Here is a 27,474-nt window from a genome sequence, read left to right on the forward strand (position 1 = left end):
ATTAGCTGGGCGTGGTGGCGTGCACCTGTAATCCCAGCTACTCTGGAGGCTGAGGCATGAGAATCGCTTGAACCCAGGAGGTGGAGGTTGCAGTGAGCTGAAATTGCACCCACTGCATTCCAGCCTGGGCGACAGAGTGAGACTCTGTCTCAAACAAACAAACAAACAAAAAACCCCACCATATATAAATAGTCTACGGGGCAATGACCCAGCAGACTTGCTATCTTCTACATTGGCTTAAAAGGCCTCACCATGTGCTGTGGTCACTGAAGTCGCCTATGAAAGCCCCTCCCTGTCTGTTCTGGTCCTGGTAGTCCTTCCTTCAGGGTCCCTTCCCACAGATGTCTGAACACCTCTTCACACATACAGAGCCCTCTCCTAAGTCCTTGCCCCTCTGTCGTTTGGAGTTCTCAATCCTAGCCAGGTCTTACTAGAGAGGGGACAGAGGTTGCTTCTGAGGGGATGAGCCCTTCCTTCCCAGCATCTTTTAGAGCTATGACCCAGCTGAGAGATTAGCAAGCAGTGAGGATGTTGCCAACCTTTATGGAGCATCAGCTGAGAGTTAGGCCTTGCACGGGCAGAAGTACAGGATGTAGACCAGCCGCCCTTGTTTTTGATTATTGATCCCCAGGAGCTGGCCACCCTTTTGTTTTCTTACACATTTTTTTTTCTGATTAGAAATTTACATAGACACGCACACACGTAAAAAGAAATTCAAATATTATCAAAATATATGACCAAATATCCTTGTAATATACCCCTCCCCCATCATTAACAGTTTAGCATATTATTTGTTTTGCATTTTAAAAAACTGTAATAGACTACTTTTAGAGTGGTTTCATATGCACAGCAAAATTGACCAGAAAGTACAGAGCCCCATAAGCCCCCTGCTTCCACTCACAGCCTCCCCACTGCCAATATTCCCCGCCATAATGGTGCATGTGTTACAATCACTGAGCCCACATCCATGCATAGTTATCACCCAGAGTGCATAGTTGGCACTAGGGCTCAGTCGTGGGGATGCACATTCTGTGTGTTTGGACAAATATATAATGATACGTATCTACCATTACAGTATCACACAGAGCAGAGCTGTTGCCCTAAGTAACCTCTGGGCTCTGCCTCTTCATCTCACCCTCCCCCATCAGCCCCTGGCAACCACTGATCTTTTTACTGTCTCCATAGTTTTACCTCTGGACATATCCTTCCAGAATGTCACAGAGTTGGCTAGTACAGTATGTAGCCTCTTCAGATTGGGGAGCTGAAGAACTTGCCCAAGGTCACCCATGATGTGACATCAGGCTAGACTAAACATCAGGCTCTACTAAAAATACAAAAATTAGCTGGGCGTGGTGGCATGCGCCTGTAATCCCAGCTACACAGGAGCCAGCCAATTTTTATATTTTTAGTAGAGACAGGGTTTCACCATGTTGGCCAGACTGGTCTTGAACTCCTGACCTCAGGTGATCCACCAGCCTTGGCTTCCCAAAGTGCTGGGATTACAGGTGTGAGCCACCACGCTCAAACCAGATTGGCATATTTAAAATTTTTTTTGTCCTTAAATATACATGATTCTTTGTTTGCTTATTATTAATTAAATAGAGATAATGGCAAATATATTGTTCAGCAACCTTCTTCAGGTAAAACTATCTTGGCTATATTTTCTTGTCAGTGTATGTAAAATATAATGATAGTAATAATAATAGCTAATATGATTGAACATCACTATGCACCACGTGCTGTTCCACTGTAAATGTTTTCCGTGTGTGTTAGGGGCTGAATTTGATCCCCTAAAATTCATATGTTTAAATCCTGACCCCCAGTACCTTGAGATGTGACTATATGTGGAGATGGGGTCTTTCGAGGAAATTAAGTTAAAATGAGGTCATCAGGGTGAACCCTAATCCTATATGGCTGTTGTCCTTATAAGAAGAAGTAGGGCACAGACATGCATAAAGCGAAGGTTCTGTGAAGACAGAGGGAGAAGACAGCCAGCAGCAAGCCCAGGAGAGAGGCCTCAGAAGAATCCAGCCCTGCCAACACCTTGATCTGGGACTTCCAGCCTCCAGAACTGTGAGGAAGTAAATTTCCCATGGTTAAGCCCCCCAGCCTATGGGCCTTTGTTATGGCAGCTGGAGCAAACTGACACAGTGTGTAACTCAGTTCTTCTCACCAGAGTCTTGAGAGGTTGGCACTATTGTCCCCATTTTACAGGTGAGAAAACTGGGGAGCAGAGGAGCTGAAGAACTTGCCCAAGGTCACTAGTGATGTAACATCAGCCTAGACTAAGATATTCCGTGGGCCGGGCAGGCGGAGTGGCTCACGCCTGTTATCCCAGCACTCTGGGAGGCTGAGGCAGGCGGATCACGAAGTCAAGAGATCAAGACCATCCTGGCCACCGTGGTGAAACCCCATCTCTACTAAAAATACAAAAATTAGTTGGGCATGGTGGCACACACCTGTAATCCCAGCTACTCGGGAGGCTGAGGCAGGAGAATGGCTTGAACCTAGGAGATGGAGGTTGCAGTGAGCCAAGATCACGCCACTGCACTGCAGCCTGGTGACAGAGCGAGACTCTGTCTGAAAAAAAAAAAAAAGATATTCTGTGCCAAAGAACATCTGACATCTCAGCAGTTTCACACAACAAAGATTTATTTCTCACGCACGCAGCAAGTCTGGCAAGGGTTGGGGTGGACACATGTTCCCCCGGGTTACTCAGGGGTCCAGGCTGATGGAGCCTTCATCTCAACACCCTCTCCACTCCCTGAGGTAGAGGAAAGGGCCTGTGGTGAATCTGGCATTGACTCCTGAAGCTCTGCTGCTCAGCTGAGGCATGTCACGAGAGCACACCCGTCTTCAAAGGGTGCACAGAAGCACAGTCCCACAAGTGTGCTGAAGGAGAGGAGAACCAGGCCTCACAGCGACTGGCGACCACACAGGGCAGGCAAACCCAGACACACTCCAAAGCCTGCACTCCTAACCTGTATTCACAATACAGCAGGGTGTTGTGCGGTGCAGAATTCACTTCCTCTGAAGAGAGGCCTGGCCGTTGTGCGTGTGGCTACTGGGAGGTGACTTGGGGGTCCCTGGAATATTGTGCCTTATATTTATTTATTTGTCTGGAGTGCTTTTGCGATCAGACAACCGTAATCATGTGATTTCTGGTGGGGGCTTTGGGACATGCCCTATCAGTTGCGACCTCCGGAGGGGCGGAGACTAAAAAGATCAGCCATGCAAACAGTGTGTGATCAAGTCCCATTAAGAACGAGGACACCAGAGGCTCAGCTGAGCTTCCTGGGCTGGCAGTCCTCCAGTGCATTGCCACACGTGGACACCAGACCGGTAACCATTCCTGAAGACAGGAGCGCTGCACATGGGGATCCACTATGGTTTTCGCTTGAGGTGTCTCTTCCTTTGGCTGGTTCTGAGTTGTAGCCTTCCACTATAACAAAGCTATAACCATAAATACAACACTTTCCAGAGTTCTGTGAGTCATTCTAGTGAATTATCAGACCTGAGGGTGGTCATGGGAACCCTAATTTGCAGCTAGCTGATCTGAATGAGGGTGGCCCAGGGAGCCCCCAAACTTGAGGCTGGTGTCTGACTTGAGGGCACTCTTGTGGCACCTATCTGCTCTGACTCATCGAGGCTGTTGTCTGCAGTCTTAGGCAAACTTGGCAGTCTGAAGGACTGTGCCCTTCACCTCAAGCTTGGCTAACTCATTTTCAGATAGAGCCTTTTCTTTATTTTTTTCTCTTTTGTTTTTTCCCTTGTTTTCATTCATTCATTCTCTCTCTTTCTCTCTCTTCCCTCTCTCTCTTTATTTTATTTTATTTTTTCATACAGAGTCTTGCTATGTTGCCCAGACTGGTCTTAAACTCCTAGGCTCAAGCAATCTCAGCTTCTCAAGTAGCTGGGACCACGGGCATGTATCACCATGCCTAGCTATACTTTCTTAATCATATGCCAGCTTTCCTCTCCAGTTTTTTCCACCACCTTCTCCACCCTCTCATATGATCCTTATAGGACTATGTTCTGCAAACATCCCTGGTTCCTTCATGCCTCAGTGACCTCACATATGCTGTTTCCTCTGCTTGACTTACCCTCCCTGAGCTCCTCAGGGAGACTATTCACCATTCCAGAGGAAGCTTGGAAGCCACCTTTACTTCAAGGTTGTTCGTTCCCCCACCAGAAAGTGTTAGTCCTTCCTTTTACTCTGCCTCATACTTTGTACCAGCATGTCCTGTGGCCTTTCTGTTTGATTGTCCAACAAAAGTAAATATACATAAAGATAATGCAAATGAGAAGGTGTTAGGACTGTTCTGCAGAGATGGCTCACAATGAGGTACACCTCGCAGTTCTCGTGTGTTTGTGCAGTCACCTCCCTCATTGAATCTGGACTGGCTGTGACTCGTGTTACCTAATAGTATGTAGTGGGAATGATGCTGTGCCAATTCCGGACCTAGCATTTAAAAGGAATGGCAGCTTCTGCTTTCTTTTTCTTGGGATTCTCCTTGGACCCAGCTGCCATTCTGTAAGGAAGCCCAAGCAGCCACATGGAAAGGCCACTTGGAGAGGAGAAGCCCTAAAACTATATGGGGAAGGAGAAAGACTCAGCCATTCCTTTATTACTGGCAAACTTCCAGATCACTTTAGCCCCATTTGCCATCTGACTGCAACTGCCAGAGACATACAAAACAAGACCAGCAGAACTGCCTAGTTGAGCTCAGTCAACCCACGGAATCATAAGAAAATGAAATGGTGGTTGTTTTAAGTCACTAAGTTTTGGCCTTAGAGATCATTAAGCTGGGAAGTCAGTAACACGAAGATACCCAATATCCTGGATATTTCCACAGCATAGGCAAAAATCCAAGAGGATGGGAGATGAACATCCTGAGCAACAAGAGCAAAATTCCATTTCAAAAAAAAAAAAAAAGACAGAAACTGTTGTTAATGAGGCAGATGATGCTGGAGGAAACATTTTGAAAACCCATCCAGCAGATGCCTCCTCACCCCATGGGACACGCTTCCTGATCCTTTAACTGCTACTGATGTCTTTTTTTCACTGAAAAAAAGAAGATACAGTGTACAGTAGCCTTTCAATCAAAACGTAGTATCATAGGTGGAGACCAGAAGCTGCTGTTGTTTAGCCACTGATGCAGGTATCTGGTGGTGCTATCTTGGGTGCCCTGAACACATTATTTTTTCACTGCATTAATGGAATGTCATATTTTTTACTGGAAGTATGTGTGAGTTTAAGAAAATGATTGCTTATTGTTATCATATAAATGCAGAGTCAGGAAGCATGGGGATGTCCACATTGGTGGCTGAGATAGTGACATCTTCACCTCTGATGGTTCAACATACACACACCTTTACTTTTATTTAAAACGTATACAATTACCTTCAGGCTATGTGTATAAGGTGCACATGAAATGTAAATTAACTTCATGTTTAGATTTAGGCCTCATCCCCAAGATATCTCATTATGTATATGCAAAAATTCCATAATCCAAAAAAAATCTGAAATCCCAAACACTTCTGGTCCCAAGCTACCTGGGAGGCTGAGGCAGGAGAATCGCTTGAACCTGGGAGGTGGAGCTTGCAGTGAGCCGAGATCACGCCAGTGCACTCCAGCCTGGGCGACAGAGCAAGACTCCGTCTCGAAAAAACAAAAAACAAAAATCAAACAAACAAACAAACAAAAACCCAGGCAAATAGACTAGTAGAACAGAATGTAAAGTTAGACCCAAATACATATGGAAACTTAGTATATGACAAAGGTGGCATTTCAGATCACAAGGATAAAGATAAATTTTTAAATAAAGTCATGTGATAAAAATTTCATGAATGAAGTCAAAAGACAACTGGTGACAGCTTGGGAGAAAATATTCACAACATATACTACAGACAAAAGGGCAATATTCTCATATATATAAAATTCTTAAAAAAAATTAAGAGACAGCTTGGCATGGTGGATCACGCCTATAATCCCAGCAGTTTGGTAGGCTGAGGTGGGTGGATTGCTTGAGCCGAAGAGTTGAGGCCAGCCTGAGCAACAAGGCGAGACCATGTCTGTATCAAAAAAGATGCAAAACTTAGCTGGGCGTAGTATTGTGCACTTGTAGTCCCAGCTATTTGGGAGGCGAAGGTGGGAGGATTGCTTATGTCCGGGAGGTTGAGGCTGCAGTGAGCCATGATTGCACCACTGCACTCCAGCCTGGGCAACATAGTGAGACCCTGTCTCAAAAAAAAGGCATCACACCCACTATGATGGCTACCATCAAACGGACACACAACAAGTATTGGCAAGGATGGGAAGAAGTTGGAAGCCTCATACACTGCTTGTAGGAATGTAACATGGTGCAGCTGCTTTGGAAAAGTTAAGTCGGATCCCCAAAATGTTAAACCCACGGCTGCTCTATGACCCAGCAATTCCACACCTAGGTATAACCAAAAATAAAAATAAAAACATATATCGACATAAAAACAGACACATGAATGTTCACAGCACCACTGTTCATAATAGCCAAAAAGTGGGAGCAACTTAAATATCCATCAACTGACGAACAGATAAGCAAAATATAGTATAGCTATACAATGAAATATTATTTCTCCGTAGAATGGAATGAAGAATGATTTATAATGCAACATGGAAAAACTTTGAAAACATGCCAAGTAAAAGAAGCCTATCACAAATCTAAGCTGAGGAATGTTCAACAAAATAGCTGATCAGTTCTCCTCAATTGATCAATTCTAATCAATTCAGATCAATTCTGATCAATTTTCTTTTCTTTTTTTTTTTTTGAGACGGAGTCTCACTCTGTCGCCCAGGCTGGAGTGCAGTAGTGCAATCTCGGCTCACTGCAAGCTCCACCTCCCGGGTTCACACCATTCTCCTTCCTCAGCCTCTCGAATAGCTGGGACTGCAGGCGCCCGCTACCACGCCCGGCTAATTTTTTGTATTTTTAGTAGAGACGGGGTTTCACCGTGTTAGCCAGGATGGTCTTGATCGTGATCCGCCTGCCTCGGCCTCCCAAAGTGCTGGGATTACAGGCATGAGCCACCGCGCCCGGCCAATTTCATAATTCTGACCAATTCAGAATTATGAAAAACAAGGGGCTGGGTGTGGTGGCTCATGCCTGTAATCCCAGCACTTTGGGAGGCTGAGGCGGGCGGGTCACGAGGTCAGGAGTTCGAGACCAGCCTGGCCAATATAGTGAAACCCCGTCTCTACTAAAAATACAAAAAATTAGCCGGGCGTGGCGATGGGTGCTTGTAATCCCAGCTACTTGGGAGGCTGAGGCAGGAGAATCGCTTGAACCCGGGAGGCAGAGGTTGCAGTAAGCTGAGATGGCGCCATTGCACTTCAGCCAGAGCAATAGTGTGAGACTTTGATTCAAAAAAGAAAGGAAAAACAAGGAGCCACTGAGCCACTGAAGAACTGTTACTCACTTCAGGGAACTAAGGACAAGTAATCCCTGAATGCTATGTAAGATCCAGACAGGATCTTGGAACAGAAAAGAAGACATTAGTGGAAAAAAAATTAAAATAGAATAAGAAGTGTAGTTTAATAAATAATATTGTACACATGTTAATTTCCTGGTTTTGACACGTGGTTGTGGTAATATAAGATGTTGGCATTAGGGGAAGTTGAGTGAGGTATGCGTGAAAAATTTACTATGTTTGCAACTTTTCTGTAAGCCCCAAATAATTCAGAGTAAAAAGTAAAAGACAGAATATCAGAAAAACAACAATAATCGTACTGACAACCCACTCTCCAAAGTTGAACTCTGACACACAGAAGTGAGGAGGAATAGAATTTAAACTAAAAATGTATATGTCCTTACTTACCCTAATTAAATGGCAATAAACATGATGAAATACCACAATGGAAAGTCTTCCTGGATGTAAAATGTACTGACTACCTTTGGCACAAGCTTACAACTAGGGCACTCAAGATACCCGCAGATCCTAAGTGTGATAAAACGGGAAGCTGTCCCAAGAGTCAATTCAATGACCTCTTATAAGACTTAAGGGCTTCTTGAAAGTATTATGAATCTGCTGCCCTAATTAAACTGCTTCATTTAAATCTACTTTGGATTTTATTCTAACAAGTCAAATTAGTATAATTTACAGTGTAGAGCCACATATCATTTTAAAGTTGATTCCATATCCAGCTGATAATTGATCATTGTGGGTCTAAGATAATGAAACTGATGTTTTTGTGGAGCATAAGAGAACCAATATCAGTACTTCACAGTCACTGAGTCACTTAGTCATTTTCTTTTTTCTTTCTTTCTTTCCTTTTTTTTTTTTTTGAGACAGAGTGTCACTCTGTTGCCCAGGCTGGAGTGCAGTGGTGCAGTCTCGGCTCACTGCAACCTCCGCCTCCTGGGTTCAAGCTATTCTTCTACTTCAGCCTCCTGCGTAGCTGAAACTACAGGTGTGTGCCACCACGCCTGGCTAATTTTTGTATTTTTGGTAAAGATAGGGTTTCACCATGTTGGCCAGGATGGTCTTGAACTCCTAACCTCATGTGATCAGCCTGCCTCGGTGTCCCAAAGTGCTGGGATTACAGGCAAGAGTCACCTGGCCCACTCAGTCACTTTCAAGATTACAGAAGGGTCAAACGGTCAAACCTCCAGATCCTTGATGACAGCGGGGGTGTCAAGGAATGCTTAGAAGATGGGTCAGTCCCCCAAATCACCATCTGTGTCACCAAAAGCAATTCCAGAGGTGAGCAATAATAGTAGAATTCATTTGTAGGAGTAACAGAAACTTTCTCAATCTTGTGTAAGTTTTGCAAAAGTATTTACTATTTTGTATTGATACATAACTTATACTTTAAGTAAAAACATCATGCTTGTAGTTAGGCTCCATGGAGTCCCAGCTACTTAGGAGGCTGAGGCAGGAGGATCGCTTGAGGCCAGGAGTTTGAAGCTGCAGGGAGCTATGATGTGCCTGTGAATAGGCACTGCACTCAAGCCTGGGTAACATAGTGAGTCCTCATCTCTTAAATTAAAAAAATTATATATATATGTATATATACACACACACTTACATACATATGTGTGTGTGTATATATACATATATACACACACACACATACATACATATATGTGTGTATATATACATATATATACTTGCTATGGAAAGATAGTTTCAAGGCAAGTCCTTGGGACGGCCTTCTGAATCAGACTGTCATTCCCAAGCTGTCTCACTGACAATTCTGGAGGCCCATAGTCCCTGTATTACTAGGAATGTGGTGATCTCAGGTTGAAGGAGGTTTGGTAGGTTATCCCTAATGTGGTTAAGCAGCTAAAAATGATTTGTTTATAGTTAGTCAAGTTATCTGTCAGCCAAGAAGCATTTTACTGTGCTCCCATGAGGGGAAGACTATCTTATCTGAGGTTTATGTGGGCCCCAAGTTTAAAGTTTGTGTGATATTGTAGTCTTCTTGTTACAAAATGTCTTTTGTGGGGCTCAGTCATATAGCAGGGCCCGTGCAAACTTGCAACTGTGCCCTGGAGCAGTGGTCCCCAACCTTTTTGGCACCAGGGACTTGTTTTGTGGAAGACAACCTTTCCACAGATGGAGAGGGGAAAGGGAATGGTCTTGGGGTGAAACTGTCCCGCCTCAAATCACCAGGCATTAGATTCTCAAAAGAAGCACACAACCTAGATCCCAGATCCCTCACACGCGCAGTTCACAACAGGGTTTGTGCTCCTATGAGAATCTAAAGCCACCACTGGTCTGACAGGATGCAGAGCTCAGGCAGTAATACTTCTTTACCGCTGCTCACCTCCTGCTGTGTGGCCAGTTCGCAATAGGCCACACAGTCCACGGCCCAGGGGTTGCAAACCTGTGCCCTGGAGAACATGTCTTTCAGCATCTCTTCAACATGTGGCACTGGAGTTAACAGCCTGGCACCACAGGAGGGCATTCACACACCCAGACTGTGAGGGTGTTAATGGCCCGATTCTTCACCCTCCCTTGTATCCACACCCTCAGCCAAGTAACTTTGCAGTGTTCTCCCACGTAACATCAGGGCATGATTCTCCAGTCTTGGGCTGAGCCATGTGGCTTGTTTGGCCAATGGGATGTTAGCTGATGTAAAGCAAGCTGCTAGGAATGCATCGTTAGTCCTAGTTAAGTGGGGGAGAGATAAGAATTAGATTGAGGACTGCCTACAATCCAGTGCTTTGGGAGGCTGGGGGAGGAAGATTGCTTGAGGCCAAGAGGTGGAGACCAGCCTGGGTAACATAGTGGTACCTGTTTCTACAAAAAATTAGCCAGGTGTGGTGGTGCGTGGCTATAGTTCTAGCTACTCAGGAGGCTGAGGCGGGAGGATCACTTGATCCTCACTTGAGATTGCATTGTATCTCTCATCAATAAAACCAAATGCTGGGGTCGGGCACCGTGGCTCACGCCTGTAATCCCAGCACTTTTGGAGGCCAAGGTGGACGGATCACTTGAGCCCAGGAGTTGGAGACCAGCCTAGCCAACATGGTGAAACATCACCTCCACTAAAAATACAAAAATTAGCTGGGTGTGGTGGCGCATGCCTGTAGTCCCAGCTACTCGGGAGGCTGAGGCTGGAGAGTAGCTTTAACTCAGGGGGCAGAGGCTGCAGTGAGCTGACATCTCGCCACCGCACTCCAGCCCAGGCGACAGAGCTAGACTCCCTCTCAAAAAAATAAAAAATAAAAATGGGCCAGGCGCGGTGGCTCATGCCTGTAATCCCAGCACTTTGGGAGGCCGAGGCGGGCGGATCACAAGGTCAGGAGATCGAGACCATCCTGGCTAACACGGTGAAACCCCATCTCTACTAAAAATACAAAAAAAATTAGCCGGTTGTGGTGGCAGGCGCCTGTAATCTCAGCTACTCAGGAGGCTGAGGCAGGAGAATGGCGTAAACCCGGGAGGCGGAGCTTGCAGTGAGCCGAGATCGCGCCATTGCACTCCAGCCTGGGCAACAGAGTGAGACTCCATCTCAAAAAAAAAAAAAAAAAGTGTGTATATATATATATATATATATATATATATATATATAATTAAAAATAAAATAAAATAAAAACAAAGTGAAACAAAAAACCTTGCTATCTTTTGTTGTTGTTGTTGTTATTTTGAGATGGAGTCTCACTCTGTCACCCTGGCTGGAATTCAGTGGCACAATCTCAGCTTACTGCAACCTCCACCTCCTGGGTTCAAACGATTCTCCTGCCTCAGCCTCCCCAGTAGCTGTGACCACAGGCGCATGCCACCATGCCCAGCTAATTGTTTTTGGATTTTTAGTAGAGGCGGGGTTTCACCATGTTGGCCAGGATGGTCTTGATCTCCTGACCTCAGTTGATCCATCTGCGGCGGCCTCCCAAAGTGCTGGGATTACAGGCGTGAGCCACCGCGCCCGGCCTGCTGTGTTTTACATAGACTTTAATAACTGCTGCTTTGTCTTACTTCAATTTCATCTTGAAACTTTAAGATACATTTTTTTAAAAGGGGGTTTGAGGTTTATATCTTTATCAGAAGGGACATATATATATATATATATATTTTTTTTTTTTTTTTTTGAGATGGAGTCTTGCTCTGTCGCCCAGGCTGGAGTGCAGTGGCGTGATCTCCACTCACTGCAACCTCCACCTTCCGGGTTCACGCCATTCTCCTGCCTCACCTCCCGAGTAGCTGGGACTACAGACGCCCACCACCACGCCCGGCTAATTTTTTGTATTTTAAGTAGAGATGGGGTTTCACCCTGTTAGCCAGGATGGTCTCGATCTCCTGACCTCGTGATCTGCCCGCCTCGGCCTCCCAAAGTGCTGAGATTATAGGTGTCAGCCACCGTGCCCGGCCAAAGGGGCCTATATTTTCAAGAGTTGAAAAGACTACTTTAGTAATATAGTAAGTATCCTGAGATAGGTTTCAGTATTTTCAGAGTTAGTATGTATTGTTGTTACCGGAAAGGGGTCCTGATCCAGACCCCAAGAGAGGGTTCTTGGATTTCACACAAAAAAGAATTCAGGCCATAGGCAGAGCAGCCCTGAGGGCTGCTGGTTGCCCATTTTTATGGTTATTTTTGATGATATGCTAATCAAGGGGTGGATTATTCATGCTTCCCCTTTTTAGACCATATAGGGTAACTTTCTGACGTTGCCATGGCATTGTAAACTGTCACGGTGCTGGTGGGAGTGTAGCAGTGAGGATGACCACAGGTCACTCTCATGGCCATTTTGGTTTTGGTGAGTTTTGGCCGGGTGCTTTACTGCAACCTGTTTTATCAGCAAGGTGTTTATGACCTGTATTTTGTGCTGACCTCCTATCTAATGCTGTGACTTAGAATGCCTTAACCGTCTGAGAATGCAGCCCAGTAGGTTTCAGCCTCATTTTACCCAGCTCCTGTTTAAGATGGAGTTGCTCTAGTTCACAGGCCTCTGACATTATGGGCTGTTAATATCTGAGACAGAACAAAGACATCAGAAATATGATTCACACACTTCAGACAGCTTCCTCATTGCATGAAAATGGAGCCAAACAAGCAAAGATCTGGTATGACCTCAGCTTTGCTCGTGGAATCACCCTCTGCCCAGTTCACACATTCCTGGCATGTCTTTCATTCTCTTGGGGAAGAGAGCAAGTGGCGTTGCCAGGTTACTGTTGATGAAGGGCAATTTTTAGAAGCAGAAAGTCAGCATCCTGTGCTGGATGATTCATCTTGCCCTCTGGGGCATGCTCTGAATGTTAAACAGTAACTATTTGTTGGTGATTAATCTGTTGGATTTTGCTCAATCCCTAATTCGAGCATCCATGATGGACAGATCACTTTTTTCTTTACACTACTTGTCAAGTATAAAATAGATGGATAACATTTCCCTTCCAACTGATTCAGAAAAATGTTTTTTGGTATTAAACTGTAAAAACAAAATGAATGTTTACTAAATTAGGTGAAAGTAGGGCTGAACTTTCAGCTTTCTAGATCAACCATTACAATATGAAATTTGCCCCTAAACCCTGAAAGTTTTGGAATATGAGAAACGGAACCGAGAAATGTGTGAGTCCCATTTTTCAGCCTTTTCCTCCTTTTGCTCAGCAAAAGGACACTGAGATATAATCCACAGGCAGTACAGACTTATTCTTCCAAAGGATTTATTATGTAATCTTGTACAAGCCTCAACTTTTCTCATTTATAAAATGGGAAAAATATCTTCTTTACCCAATTGTTGAGTGAACTGTGAAACATCCATATGTATTATTGTGTATCAGTACATATATGCTATTTTTGTAGTAGGTCTCCAGAAAATGGAGGCTATACACTGTTTCATTTCTTAAAAGGATACTCTCACTTGGTTCAAAGTTCAAAAGATACAAAGAGTTATATGTTGTATTTCTTGAAATCTTTTCACTTCTGTTCCCAGCCACATAATTTCCCTCCATGATCCATGTTTCTTTTCCATCTTGCCAGATATTTTACGTACTTCTAAAAGTAAAAACGTACATTTTTCCCACTTTAACAATTTTACATAAAATCACACTATTGCTTGTTTTGCCTTTTAAAATAAAAATACATTTTTGAAATTGTTCATATCAGTACACAGAGTTTCCTTTGTTTTTAAACAATTGTGGCTTAATTTAGGCATAGCTGTGCATTTGTGTGTCTTTCACAGAGAGAAAAGCTATTCAGCTTAGTTATCTGTTATTATGCAGTCGTGTTCTAACTTAGCTACCAATTCTAACCCTTAACCAACGGATATTCATTCATCCATTCAACATTTATTGAGCCCCTACCGCGAGTCAGGCTGTGCCTGGGAATCTGTATTCCCAAGAACAAAAGGCAGCTCCCCAGGCCACATCTAGCGGGTAAGAAGCTGGGCACCCCCTCCGCCCGGTCCTTCCTCTGCGGCCTGCGAGCCCCACCCGGGCCGCGGTCGGCGCCCGCCAGGCGGGGCTGGGGCGGGGCGGGCAGAGGACGTTGGGCTCCGCGCGTCCCGGCGCGAGTACGAGGACGCGGCAGGTGGGGGCCGAGCAGAGTGGGGCGCTGCCCCGACCCCCGGAGCAGCCGCTCGGTAGAGCGGGGTCGTCGGGGTGCGGGGATCCCCGAGGCAATTTCGGGGCATCAGTCCACGGTGAGAGTGGACACTCGCCCGGCGCTTGTGGCCTCCGCGCCGCGAGCGGCCCGCAGGGACTTCGGAGGCTACTTCCTGAACTCTCTCCCCTTTCCACAGATGGGGAACCGGAGACCCACAATCGGCCCAGGGGAGTCAGGGCGGTGCTGACAGGGCTGGTTCACAGCGCGTGCAACAGCTGAGCAGACGGAACTCGATTAAGAAACCAGGCACGCCAGGTGCCCACCAGGACCTCGGGCAGCAGAGACTTCAGCCGCCGGGCGGGTGGTGGGACCGAGGGCGGGGCGGGTGGCGGGGCCCCAGCCCTTTAAACTCCCTGCGCGCGGGAACCGCGGCCCAACAACCAACGGCGGGCGGGGCCGAGCGGGGCGCGCGCCTCCACCGCCCAACGATCACCCCCCGACCCCGCCCCGCCGCTGTCCAATCAGCCGCTCTCTTGCCGCCCTCCCCGCTACCCCCGTTTCCCTGGCCCGGACGAACCACGCGGAGGGACAGCGGGGCGGGGCGGCAGGCGGGTGTGTCCGGGCGAGTGCAGACGCCGCGCGCTCCACTGGAGTTTCGAACGCTGTTGGCCCTCCAGATAGAAAAAAATATAAGAGCGGCGGCCAATGGCGAGGTGGGAAGGACCCGCGCGCAGACCCGGCCCCGCCCCGGCCGGCTGGAAAGAAGGCCAGGCCTGGCCATTGGCTCGCGCCGCCTGTCACTCGCCGGTGCGGCCAGCGGGCAGCGGCCTCGCGGTGACTGGTTCCGCCCAGGCGCGAAATGTAACGCGGGAAAAGCCGGGGCAGGCACCGCGGCGGCAGGTTGTTATTTTTGGGGGCTCAGCGCCGCGCGTCCTGCTTTCCTGTCACCGCAAGGGCCGGGCCGCCCGCTGCTTCCCACCGCTGCAGCCTGCGCTGCGGAGTACAAAGAGCGGAGGGCGCGCTTGACCTGGGGCTGGGGTCCAGCCCTGCCGGCCGGTGCCGTCCGCTCAACTCGTTAGGTGGCTGCTGCGCAGGATTCCGGGAAACGTCCGTCTGCCATGAGCCGGCAGGACTGAGCCGGCGACTCGGAGCAGAGCGAGCGAGGGGCAGAGCGGTGCTCAAGAGTGCGGCCCGGGGCCGCCGGAGCTGCGGGTCGGGCCGGGCGATGATCCGGGGCGTCGAGGCACCCATGGCGGAGAACCCGCCGCCGCCCGTCATCTTCTGCCACGACTCCCCGAAGCGGGTGCTGGTGTCGGTCATCAGGACGACCCCGATCAAGCCAACGTGCGGCGGTGGAGGGGAGCCGGAGCCGCCGCCGCCGCTCATCCCCACCAGCCCCGGCTTCAGCGACTTCATGGTGTACCCGTGGCGCTGGGGCGAGAACGCACACAACGTGACGCTCAGCCCCGGGGCCGCGGGGGCCGCCGCCTCGGCCGCCCTGCCTGCCGCCGCAGCCGCCGAGCACTCGGGGCTTCGTGGCCGGGGCGCGCCCCCGCCCGCCGCCTCGGCCTCCGCCGCTGCCTCAGGAGGTGAGGACGAGGAGGAAGCGAGCAGCCCAGACAGCGGCCACCTCAAGGTGAGCGGCGCGGGCGGGCGGGACGCGGGGCAGCCGGGGCCCGTTAACGGCGCGGCGGGCGGGGCGGAGTTGAAAACGCGAGGTCGATCCGGCCACGGCAGGGGCTGCGGCTGACAGGATGCTGACGTCACTGCCGCGCGCCAAAAACCGGCCCCAGTCGGGGGGGGGGGCTGTCACGTGACAGGCGGGAGCGGCGCGGAAGACAGTCCTGCGGCAGGTGCAGTGGGCGGGAGCGCGGCCCGGGGTCGCTGGGGAGGCCGGGTCAACGGCCACTGCCATCCTCCCGGCGGGCTGCTGAGCCCTCAGTTCCGAGAGGAAAGGAGGGGGATGAGGGCCTTGAGTTGTTCCACCGAGTGCGAGAGGGAAGGGAGTGCACAGTGTCTGCTCCATTACTGCAGATCGCCCTGGCCCTGTTAAAAGATGCCCTGCAGAGACAGCCGAAGAGCAAGAAAGGACTTCTGGGCCTGTTCTGCGGCTGAAGTTGTGCCTTCGCTGCCTTTCATTTATCCAGCATACTACTTTCTAGGTGTTGAGAGCACATAGTGGAATGGGACGCTAAAATTGCTTGCAGTCTCCGACTGCTTAAAGCTGGGAAGGTTGTTACCACTGGTTCAAACCTATTTTACAGATCAGGCAGTTGGGGCTTACAGTGATTAGTGAGGCGACCTCCCCACGATCGCACAGCTCAGTAGTGGAAGAGCGGGGACTAGGTCGAGGTTTTGTCCTGCATGTGTTTGGGGTGACTTTCTGCTGACTTATACTGACCTCTGTAGACTGTAAGCTCCAGGTGAGCCAGGAGTATTTCTATCTGGAAGACTATATGACTTTACTACCTTACATTCTGTAAATGCTCAATAAAGGTGCTCAAAAAATATTTGTGTAATGAATGAATGGTGCTAACAGAAGGGTAATATCCAGGTTCCATTTGTTAAGTGGCTATATAAGATAAGCAATTTGCAAGAGATAACAAGTAAATCACATAGTGGATAACTGCATCTGTGCCAGCACATAATGTATAAGTTGAAACGAGTTTGATCGTTTTACATGCAGTCACAAGGATGTTGAAACTACATTGTTTGGGTTTTGAGGAAATTGATACATTTTATGTGGCGTTATTATTAAATAACGATAAAGTTATAAAACTATAGGTTTTTATACACTTCAGCTCTTGAAACTGCACCTCAGTAAACATTTAAAAGAATAGAACCTGGGCCGGGTGCGGTGGCTCACACCTGTAATCCCAGAACTTTGCGAGGCAGAGGCGGGCGGATCACGAGGTCAGGAGATCAAGACCATCCTGGCTAACACGGTGAAACCCTGTTTCTACTAAAAATACAAAAAATTAGCCGGTCTTGGTGGCGGGCGCCTGTAGTCCCAGCCACTCGGGAGGCTGAGGCAGGAGAATGGCGTGAACCCGGGAGGCGGAGCTTGCAGGGAGCTGAGATCAGGCCATTGCACTCTAGCCTGTGCAAAAGAGCGAGAATCCGTCTCAAAAAAAAAAAACAAAAAACAAAAACATAACAGAGCCTGGTGAGGTGGCTCATGCCTATAATCCCTTCAGGAGGCTGAGGCTGGAGAATCACTTGAGACCAGGAGTTCAAGATCAGCCTGGGCAACATAGTGAGACCCCATCTGGCGGCCTGCACCTATATTCCCAGCTACATGGGAGGCTGAGGCAGGAGGATCACTTGAGACCAGGAGTTTGAGGCTACAGTGAGACATGATAGTACCACTGCACTTCAGCCTGGGTGACAAAGCAAGACCTCAACTCTTTAACAAAAGTTGAAGAAACTTGCCGGGTGCAGTGGCTCATGCCTGTAATCGTAGCACTTTGGGAGGCTGAGGCGGGTGTATCACCTGAGATCCAGGAGTTCGAGACCAGCCTGACCAACATGGTGAAACCCTGTCTCTCCTAAAAATATAAAAATTAGCCAGACGTGGTGGCGGGCGCCCGTAATCCCAGCTACTCGGCAGGCTGAGGCAAGAGAATTGCCAGAACTCGGGAGGCGGCGGTTGCAGTGAGCCGAGATTGCACCATTGCACTCCAGCCTGGGGGACAGAGTGAGACTCCGTCTCGAAAAAAAAAAAAAATGAAGAAACTAACGATAGAAGCGTTGATAGTATTGCTGAGTATTACTAAAGGCTACAGTTGCTGTTGGGCTGCCTCTAGGTAGCCCCTAGTGAGATGTAAGATGGATGGGTATCCACCGGGCGCAGTGGCTCACGCCTGTAATCCAAGCACTTTGGGAGACCGAGGCAGGTGGATCACAAGGTCGGGAGACAGAGACCATCCTGGCTAACATGGTGAAACTCTGTCTCTACTAAAAATACAAAAAAAAAAAATTGACCAGGGGTGGTGGCTGGCGCCTGTAGTCCCAGCTACTCGGGAGGCTGAGGCAGGAGAATGGCGTGAACCTGGGAGGCGGAGCTTGCAGCGAGCTGAGTTCGTACCACTGCACTCCAGCCTGGGCAACAGAGCAAGACTCTGTCTCAGGGAAAAAAAAAAAAAATTTGGATGGGTATCCTAGATATTTTTGTGTTAACCATTTATAAGTTTTAGCCTTTTTAAAAAAACACTAAATTAGATTATGTAGTTGAACAATATAAAGGCATACATTCATAAGTTCTCGTGTAAGATTTTGCCTTTATGGTTTTATTCTTATAGATTAATCTATTTCTGGATCACCCAAGAAGATTGTTATATAGATGAAATCTATAGGTATGTTGTTTTTGGCCTAAAACAGACTTATATTTACCCAGACATTTTATAAAAATTGCTAACTGTGGCCAGGCGCGGAGGCTCACGCCTGTAATCCCAGCACTTTGGGAGGCTGAGGCCAGGGCCGGCTGGTCACGAGGTCAAGAGATCGAGACCATCCTGGCCAACATGGTGAAACCCTGTCTCTACTAAAAATACAAAAATTAGCTGGGTGTGGTGGCACACGCCTGTAGTCCCAGCTACTCGGGAGGCTAAGGCAGGAGAATCACTTGAACCCTGGAGGTGGAGGTTGCAGTGAGCCGAGATCCCGCCACTGCACTCGAGCCTGGCCACAGTGAGACTCCGTCTTAAAAAAAAAAAAAAAATTGCTAACAAGATGCATGGGTTTGAATTGTATTTCCATGCTGTACACCTCTTTTCAGAGGTAAAGTATACCAGCAGTTGTAAAAAACATGTAAAAATGAAATGGCTGTTTTATATTTCTGCTTTTTTCCTTTCTCATGTAAGTTTTTCCTCTTGTAACTTTCATAAATTATTTAGTAAATTGATTTGAATATGTCTTTCTGTTGATGAAGCAATCCACATGCAGCTCCAAAAATTCATTTACTTAGCTTTCCCACCGTAAGACAGAAGGGTCTGGAATATACCTTTATTTAAGAAAGTTGCTAGACTAAGCTTTGTGGGGGCAAGAAAGAAAAAGAAAAAAATAAGGAAATTGCTTAGTTTGATTTGTGGTCAATACACTGAACTACAAAGATAGAGAGTCCCAGCCCCTTTTACTGTTTTGCTTCTTTAAAGTACTTGTAGTTCTTTATCTCCATGTGCATCATCGGGGAATTGTGCTGAGTCTGCTCATTTTTGGGGAAGACAGGAGACAAGTTTGTAATATAGCCAGTGCCAATAACATGCTCCCAATATGCCACATAGAGGCACTAACAGCTGTGGGTTTGAGAACAACATTTGCGTTCATTTACTGTCTATTCTTTGTCACTGCTCCCAGGGGAGGTGTCAGCGTCTGAGTCCTGCACACCCTGTGTCAGCTTGCTCTTTTGTTTGTTCCTGCCCAACACTGCCTCCCTCGCCTGTGGGAACACCTACCAGCTTATTTTGGCTGCTCATCACACGATTGCTTAGCACTGTTGGCATATAATTATATATTATCTTCTTATGGATTGTAGAATTCTGAGAGGGAAGAAAGCAGGTCTAACTGTCTTCTGCCACAGGTTGTTCCAAGGCTCCCCACCTTGTCCCTGTGCTCTCTACTCACACTGCATTTGAAGTTACTTCTTCACTGGGGCTGGTGGGGTCTGACTTCTCAGATACTATTCACCCTGCAGGATCTACCGGCTGCCTGTCCTGCTTCCCTTTTCTGTGTCACCTGAACACTTCAAAACCTAGACTGTACATACTGTTACGAATACCTGATTTTTAAATACTTTATACATAATACATAAATTCATACTATTTATGAATAGTAATGTTTGAGCACCATGTTAAACCTAACATCATGTTAACATAGTAGGCACTAATTATTGCCTGACACAGAGTAAGCATTTCATAATGTTAGCAGCAAACTGCTGGGCTCTGTGTTGAGCATTTTGAATTCTTTAATTCATTTTATCCTGTTTACCTGATGAGGAATGAGAAATTAGAGTCCCCAAGACAAAGTCTAGTTAAGATTGTATGGTAAGTGGCAGAACTGATCGGAACCTTCTAGAGTCCCTGTTCTTAGTCCCTATACTACACTGCTCCTGGGACTATCACATGTAAATGGACTTCAGGGGTTTATTTTTGTTTTTTTAAATATTAAGCTGATATAAGTAGACATAAGAAATACATATTATTGGCCGGGCATGCTGGCTCATGCCTGTAATCCCAGCACTTTGAGAGGCCAGGGTGGATGGATCACTTGAGGCCAGGAGTTTGAGACCAGCCTGGCCAACATGGTGAAACCCTGTCTCTACTAAAAATACAAAAAAATTAGCTGGGCGTGGTGGTGCACACCTATAGTCCCGGCTACTTGGGAGGCTGAGGCATGAGAATCACATGAACCCGGGAGGTGGAGGTTGCAATGAGCTGAGATTGCGCCACTGCACTCCAGCCTGGGCAACTAGGCGAGATTCTGTCTCAAAGAAAAAAAAAGAAAAAAGAAATACATACTATGTATTGCTTATCTATGTCTCAATTGAGATGCTTTATAAGAGTGCACTCAATTCAGTAAACTGGAATTAAAACTTGAGAAGTTGTGAAGATAGGTCAGGATAAGAAGTAGGAAGTTACAAGTTAGGAAGCATGTATGCAAGTCATGGGAAGTTTGTATCTAAATCTGAATGTGAAAAGGTTCACACGCCTCCCTCTGAGACCTATTTTTGTTTTCCTTCTAGGTTGTGCTTGTGCCCTTTATTTGAATTCTACTTATAAAAATGTGTCAAGGACTTTTAGGTTTTTTAGTTATCACATGACTAAACACTTTCAAAATCACTAATCCAGCTTCTAGGGGTATGCAGATTGTTTTTAAAATTATAATAATTAAGGTATGCAAAAGTTTTAATTTTGTGTTGTGAATCGTCAACGGTGTTGACAAGATTTGTCCTTAGCCTCCAGGTGCACTTGGCTGCTGAGTGTAACACTCTATAATTGTCTGAAGATGCCTAGAAACATGGTTTTCTCATTGTTTCTCATTGGAATTACAGACACGCCACTACAGCCAGCTAATTTTTTGTATTTTTAGTAGAGACAGGGTTTCACCATGTTGGCCAGGATGGTCTCGATCTCCTGACCTCGTGATCCATCTGCCTCGACCTCCCAAAGTGCTGGGATTACAGGCATGAACCACCGTGCCTGGCCTGTGGTTTTTAATTGACCTGATTTCATGTTCTATTTCTTTCTTAACAGAATCAGCTGCTATTTTTATTGATCACAGATGCTATATTCTTTTATATTTATTTTGTACTTATTAAAACAATTATTCATGATATGACCATAACCAGCAATAATCCATGAAATTATTGTGGCTTAATAAATGATGGCAATAAAGATTTCATTCCTGTGTAGCTCCTTCTGACTCTGGGTTAATAATTTTAGCAAGCAAGACTTGAGCTATATGTGGCTACTGAGGATCACAGCCAAGGAGTAAAGAAGATGAAAGAATTTGATGACCACCAATCATGGCCACAAGTTGATTTGTTAATTTGTACTTTAATAAGTCATGGTCCATTTAGGATCTTGCTAATTCCTGCTTCGTTATGCATGGGAATTTCTTGAGTAATTAAGTAAGGTTGATGAGCTTTTTGTTTCATCAACAGATATTTGTTACTAACCCACTGAGTCAGTTAGCTCAGGCTAAAAAGCAGGCTGCAGAATGCAACTTCAAGATGGCAATCTTAGCCTCAACATGGCTCATGTTATGTGTCCTGGGAGAGTTGACCACTGGTGTGCACCACATTCTGTTCATTCTAGGATCCTGAAGGAATCTCTCCAAGCTGGGACAGATGGGTCTCAAAGCAGAGAGAAAACAGAGATGGTAGAACCATATGTTGTATTAGTCCATTTTGCATTGCTATAAAAGAATACCTGAAGGTGGGTCATTTATGAGGAAAACAGGTTTATTTGGCTTGTAGTTCTGCAGGCTGTACCAGAAGCATGGCACTAGAATCTGCTTCTGGTGAGGGACCTCAGGGAGCTTCAAATCATGGCAGAAGGCAAAGGGGAGCAGGTTTCACATGGTGAGAGAGGGAACAAGAGGGAGGGGAGGAAGTGACAGGCTTTTTTTTACAGTCAGATCTCATGGTAACAATATGAGCGAGGACAGCATCTAGATGTTCATGAGGGATCTGTCTTTATGACCCAGACACGTTCCACTGGGCTCCGCCTCCAATACTGGGGATCAAATTTCAACATGAGATTTGGAGGGGACAAACATCCAAACTACACATGCTATTTTCACTCACATTTTATTGGCCAAAGCAAGTCATGTGGCTAAGTTGCACTCTGGACCCACAGTGAAAGGGGCAGTGAATGTTTTTGCAATAATATCTGCCACAGTGCCTTCTCACATTTTAAAAATCGTGGCAAAAACTCCATAATATTTACTACCTTAACCATTTTTAAGTATATAGTACAGTAGTGTTGACTATGTGTAAACGGTTGTGCAACAAGTTCCTAGAATTTATTCATCTTGTAAAACAAACTCTATACTCACTGAACTTGCCTTCCCCCCGCCGCCCCCTAGTCCCTGGCAACCACCACTCTTCTAAGAGTTTGATGACCTCAGATACCTCGTATAGGTAAAATTATGCAGTATTTGCCTTTTTGTCACTGGTTTGTTTTACTTAGCATAATTTCCTAAAGGTTCATCCATGTTATGGCATATGGCAGGATTTCCATCTTTCTGAAGGCTGAGTAGTACTCTATTGTTACTAACACACTGAGTTTGCTTAGGCTAGACTGTATATAGCACTATTTATTCATTCATCAGTCAGTGGACATTTGGGTTGCTATCCATTGTGAATAATGCTGCAGTGAACACAGATGTGCAAATATCTCTTTGAGATTCTGTTTTCATTTCTTTTGGATATGTAGCCTTCCCACATTCTATTTTTTAAAAAATATTTATTATTTATTTATTTATTATACTTTAAGTTCTAGGGTACATGCGCACAACGTGCAGGTTTGTTACATATGTATACATGTGCCATGTTGGTGTGCTGCACCCATTAACTCATCATTTACATTAGGTATATCTCCTAATGCTATCCCTCCCCGCTCCCCCTACCCCGCGACAGGCCCGGTGTGTGATGTTCCCCTTCCTGTGTCCAATATTTATTTATTTATTTATTTATTTATTTAGTGTTCCATTAAAACTTTATTTACAGAAACAGGCCATTTGCCAATATTTTAATCTATTAAAAATTACTCACGTTGTCCGGGCGCGGTGGCTCATGCCTGTAATTCCAGCACTTTGGGAGGCTAAGGCGGGTGGATCACAGAGATGGAGACTATCCTGGCTAACACGGTGAAACCCCGTCTCATTGGCCCGATGAATCTTTCATATTTAGGTGGTTTTCTTGTAAAGCCATCTCCAACAAAGCACACTTTAGTAACCATCCTCTTCCATGCCTTCTTTCTCTTTCCTGTTCGAATAACTTTTAATACTTCTCTTTCTCCCTGGGCACCTACTTTAGGCAGAGGGACTTCCCATTTTCTCACCTTCTCTTTTCGTTTCTGTTTAATCATATTGGAAAGTACTTTAGCTCGAGATTGTCCCTCTCTGTCCAGCAGATAGGCAGGTACTGCTCCCTGTGGAGTCTTTTCATTATTCTTTTGTTTGGTGTTTCTCTTTTCATGCATCTTTGATAGTCTTTTTCATTTGTATTTTCTCAGCACGTCGCTGTTTATGGTAAAGCTTAGCCTTCAGACCAATCATTTTCTTTGCCTTCTTTGAACGTTCATGAGCCTCTCGACTTTTCCTTCTCTTTTTCTCATGATAATCCAAATGGTATCCATAGCGTTTACGGTGTAATTCAATATATTTGTTCTGTGGCATGGTGACAGCCGCAGAGTTGCCAGGAGCAGCCCCTGGGGTGCGAAAACGCTCTCAATTTTCGGGTCTCAAAGACCCACAAGCCCACGCCATGCAGGCCGGGACAGGAAAGCTATTTATTTATTTAATAATAGAGATGGGGTCTTGCTATGTTGCCCAGGTTGGTCTCTAACTTCCGGCCTCAAGTGACCCTATCACCTCAGACTCTCAAAGTGCTGGGATTACAGATGTGAGCCACTGTGCCTGACCCCCACGTTCTTTTTTTTTTTTTTTTGAGATGGAGTCTAGCTCTGTCACCCAGGCTGGAGTGCAGTGGTGCGATCTCGGCTCACTGCAAGCTTCGCCTCCCGGGTTCATGCCATTCTCCTGCCTCAGCCTCCCGAGTAGCTGGGACTACAGGTGCCTGCCACCACACCCGGCTAATTTTTTGTATTTTTTTAGTAGAGACAGAGTTTCACCATGTTAGCCAGGATGGTCTCGATCTCTTGACCTTGTGATCCGCCTGCCTCAGTCTCCCAAAGTGCTGGGATTACAGGCATGAGCCACCGCGCCCGGCCCCGACTGTCTTAATCATTAAAAAAAGTTTAATGGCTAATGAGAATTTACCAACAAAATATTTCTTCAGTTATTAATAATTTTTAGGTGTTCCTGTTTAGTACGCTGCCTGTATCTAAAGACTAAAGGAAAAATAGGTAAAGACTTCATTAAATCTTTTGAAAACTTTCTGTAGACTTTTAGAATAAAAGTAGTAAGTGTACAACTAATTTGAATATTCATGGTATAAGACTGAAATTAGGTCATTAAGTTGTGCTAAATATAGATTTTAATATCTAAGGATTTGCTTAAAACATGATTTATCCTAGAAGATAACTCATCCATGTAGGGATTGAACTTTCCTTTCAATGTGAAAATTTGATTGAAGGGAATTTTGCTGTAGCTTATTACTATCCTTCAAGGTTTCAGGCTGATGTTTAAGCTTTTGGAAGGCTTTGAGTTTTGATACTGAAAGCCCTAAAAGCATCTTCATTTTAGATGTAGTTGTATGTGATCCTTTTATGATTCTTTTTCATGTAACTTGTATGTGTGAAAGTTCACTTAACTGGGAAACAAAGTTTCTTTCAAGTAAATGTTTATTTTATATTAGTTTTAGCTGTATAGAAAAGCTGTGAAGGTAGTACAGAGAGTTCCCATAAACTGCACACCCAGCTTCCCTGTTAACATCTTACACTAGTGTGGTACATTTGTTAGAAACTGATGAACCAATATTGATGCACTAGTATTAACTGAAGACCATAGCATATTCAGATTTCCTTAGGTTTTTCATTAATGTAAAATTACATAACATTAAATTAATCATTTTAAAGTGTACAATCTAGTGACATTTAGTACATTCATAATGTTGTACAAGTTCCAAAACATTTTTATCACCTCTAAAGAAAACTTGATCTATTAGGCCATGATTCCCTGTTCCCTACTACATGCAAACCTTGGAAACCAACAACCTACTTTCTGTCTCTATGGATTTACCTATTCTGGATATTTCATTAAATGAAATCACATAATATGTTGCCTTTTGTGTTTGGCTTCTTTTTTTAGCATACTGTTTTTTAGGTTCATCCACTTTGTAGCACATATTATTTTCATGGTTGAATAATTTCATTATATATGTATACATATTCCATTGTGTATGTATAGGTATATATATGATATCGATACAAAACTATCAAACTTTTCCACAGTGGCTGAGCCATTTTACATTCTCATCAGTAGTATATGATGGTTCCAATTTCTCTACATTTTTTATAAAAAACTATTTCCTACTTATTTTCCTTTTTTTTCCTCCCAGTGTAGTATAACCTGGTTGGTGCAAAGTAGTATCTTATTGTGGTTTCAATTAGCATTTTCCTAAATGATGAATAATTTTGAGTTTTTTTTCTTTTTGGAGACAATTACACTCACTTGGGCAGGCTGGAGTGCAGTGGTACGATCTCGGCTCACTGCAACCTCTGGGTTCAAGCGATTCTCCCGCCTCAGCTTCCTGAGTAGCTGGGATTACAGGCACTCGCCATCATGCCCAACTAATTTTTGTATTTTTAGTAGAAACGGGGTTTCACCATGTTGGCCAGGCTGGTCTTGAACTCCTGGCCTCAGGTGATCCACCCACCTTGGCCTCCCAAAGTGCTGGGATTACAGGCGTGAGCCACTGCGCGTGGCTGATTTTGAGCATCTTTTTATGTATTTGCTGGCCATATAACTGCATTTGTTGGCCATATAACTGCTTTGGAGAAATGTCTGTTCAAGTCATTTGCCTATTTTTTAATTGAGTTTTTTGTGTTTTTTGTTGTTGTTGAGTTCTAAGAGGTCTTTTTATATCCTTGATACTAGGCCCTTATCAGATGTATGGTTTGCAAATAAATATCTCCCATTCTGTAGGTTGGCCTTTCGTTTTCTTCATAATGTCCTTTAATGTACAAAAGTTTTACATTTTGATTCAGTCCAATTTATTCTTTTGTTGCTTAGCTCTTGGTGCCATATCTAAGAATCCATTAAAAAAATACAAAGTCATGAAGATTCATCCCTATGTTTTCTTTTTAAGAGCATTACAGTCTTTTTTTTTTTTTTTTTTTGAGACAGAGTCTCGCTCTGTCGCCCAGGCCTGGAGTACAGTGGCATGATCTCGGCTCACTGCAAGCTCTGCCTCCCGGGTTCACGCCATTCTCCTGCCTCAGCCTCCCGAGTAGCTGGGACTGCAGGCGCCCGCCACCACGCCCAGCTAATTTTTTGTATTTTTAGTAGAGACGGGGTTTCACCATGTTAGCCAGGATGGTCTCCATCTCCTGACCTCGTGATCCACCCGCTTCGGCCTCCCAAAGTGCTGAGATTACAGGCGTGAGCCACTGTGCCCGGCCAAGTTTTTGTATTTTTAGTAGAGACGGGGTTTCATCGTGTTAGCCGGGATGGTCTCGATCTCCTGACCTCGTTACCCACCCGCCTCGGCCTCCCAAAGTGCTGGGATTACAGGCGTGAGCCACTGCGCCCGGCCTTGTTTTTGTTTTTTTGAGACAGGGTCTCACTGTATTGCCCAGGCTGGAATGCAGTGACGTGATCTTGGCTCACTGCAACCTCTGCCTCCTGAGTAGCTGGGACTCCAGGCACGTGCCACCCTGCTTGGCTAACTTTTTGTATTTTTGGTAGAGATGAGATTTCACCATGTTGCGCAGGCTGATCTCGAATTTTTGGGCTGAAACAATCCACCCACCTTGGTCTCCCAAAGTGCTGGGATTACAGGCATGGGCTACCGTGTCTAGCTAAGAGCTCTATAGTTTTAGTTCTTATATTTAGCTCTGTGGTACATTTTGAGTTAGTTTTTGTATATAGTGTAAGGTAGGGGTCTAACTTTATCCTTTTTGTATATGGAAATCCAGTTATTCCAGAACCATTTGTTAAAGAGACTATTCTTTCTCTGTTGAAGTTCTTGGGTCCCTTGTTGAAAATCAATTGGCCTTTCATGTATAGGTTGGTTTCTGTGCTCTAAATTTTATTTTATTGGTCTA

The 27,474-nt window shown here is 45.6% G+C and overlaps 2 protein-coding genes and 1 pseudogene across 3 annotated transcripts in view; 2 read left to right on the forward strand and 1 right to left on the reverse strand.

Moving 5' to 3' along the window:
• The first annotated feature begins 3,231 nt into the window (after positions 1-3,231).
• LOC134736256 (collagen alpha-2(I) chain-like) lies at positions 3,232-15,102 on the forward strand. Its single transcript, XM_063636638.1, has 3 exons — positions 3,232-3,342; positions 14,065-14,120; positions 14,220-15,102. Exons 1-3 carry the CDS (start codon positions 3,232-3,234, stop codon positions 15,100-15,102), a joined length of 1,050 nt encoding a protein of 349 aa, XP_063492708.1.
• ZNF367 (zinc finger protein 367) overlaps positions 14,805-27,474 on the forward strand; it is a 30,730-nt gene continuing 18,060 nt past the window's right edge. Inside the window, exon 1 of one of the 2 annotated variants that reach the window (XM_055271807.2) lies at positions 14,805-15,659. In XM_055271807.2, the coding sequence (XP_055127782.1) occupies positions 15,249-15,659 (411 nt within the window). In that variant the 5' untranslated portion in view covers positions 14,805-15,248. The remainder of the gene's footprint in view (positions 15,660-27,474) is intronic. The other variant, XM_055271808.2, reaches the window with a different exon arrangement.
• On the reverse strand, positions 22,328-24,169 carry LOC129479155 (ribosome biogenesis protein NSA2 homolog; annotated as a pseudogene).

This window comes from Symphalangus syndactylus, chromosome 3 (assembly GCF_028878055.3).
Source record: "Symphalangus syndactylus isolate Jambi chromosome 3, NHGRI_mSymSyn1-v2.1_pri, whole genome shotgun sequence".
Taxonomy (NCBI): domain Eukaryota; kingdom Metazoa; phylum Chordata; class Mammalia; order Primates; family Hylobatidae; genus Symphalangus; species Symphalangus syndactylus.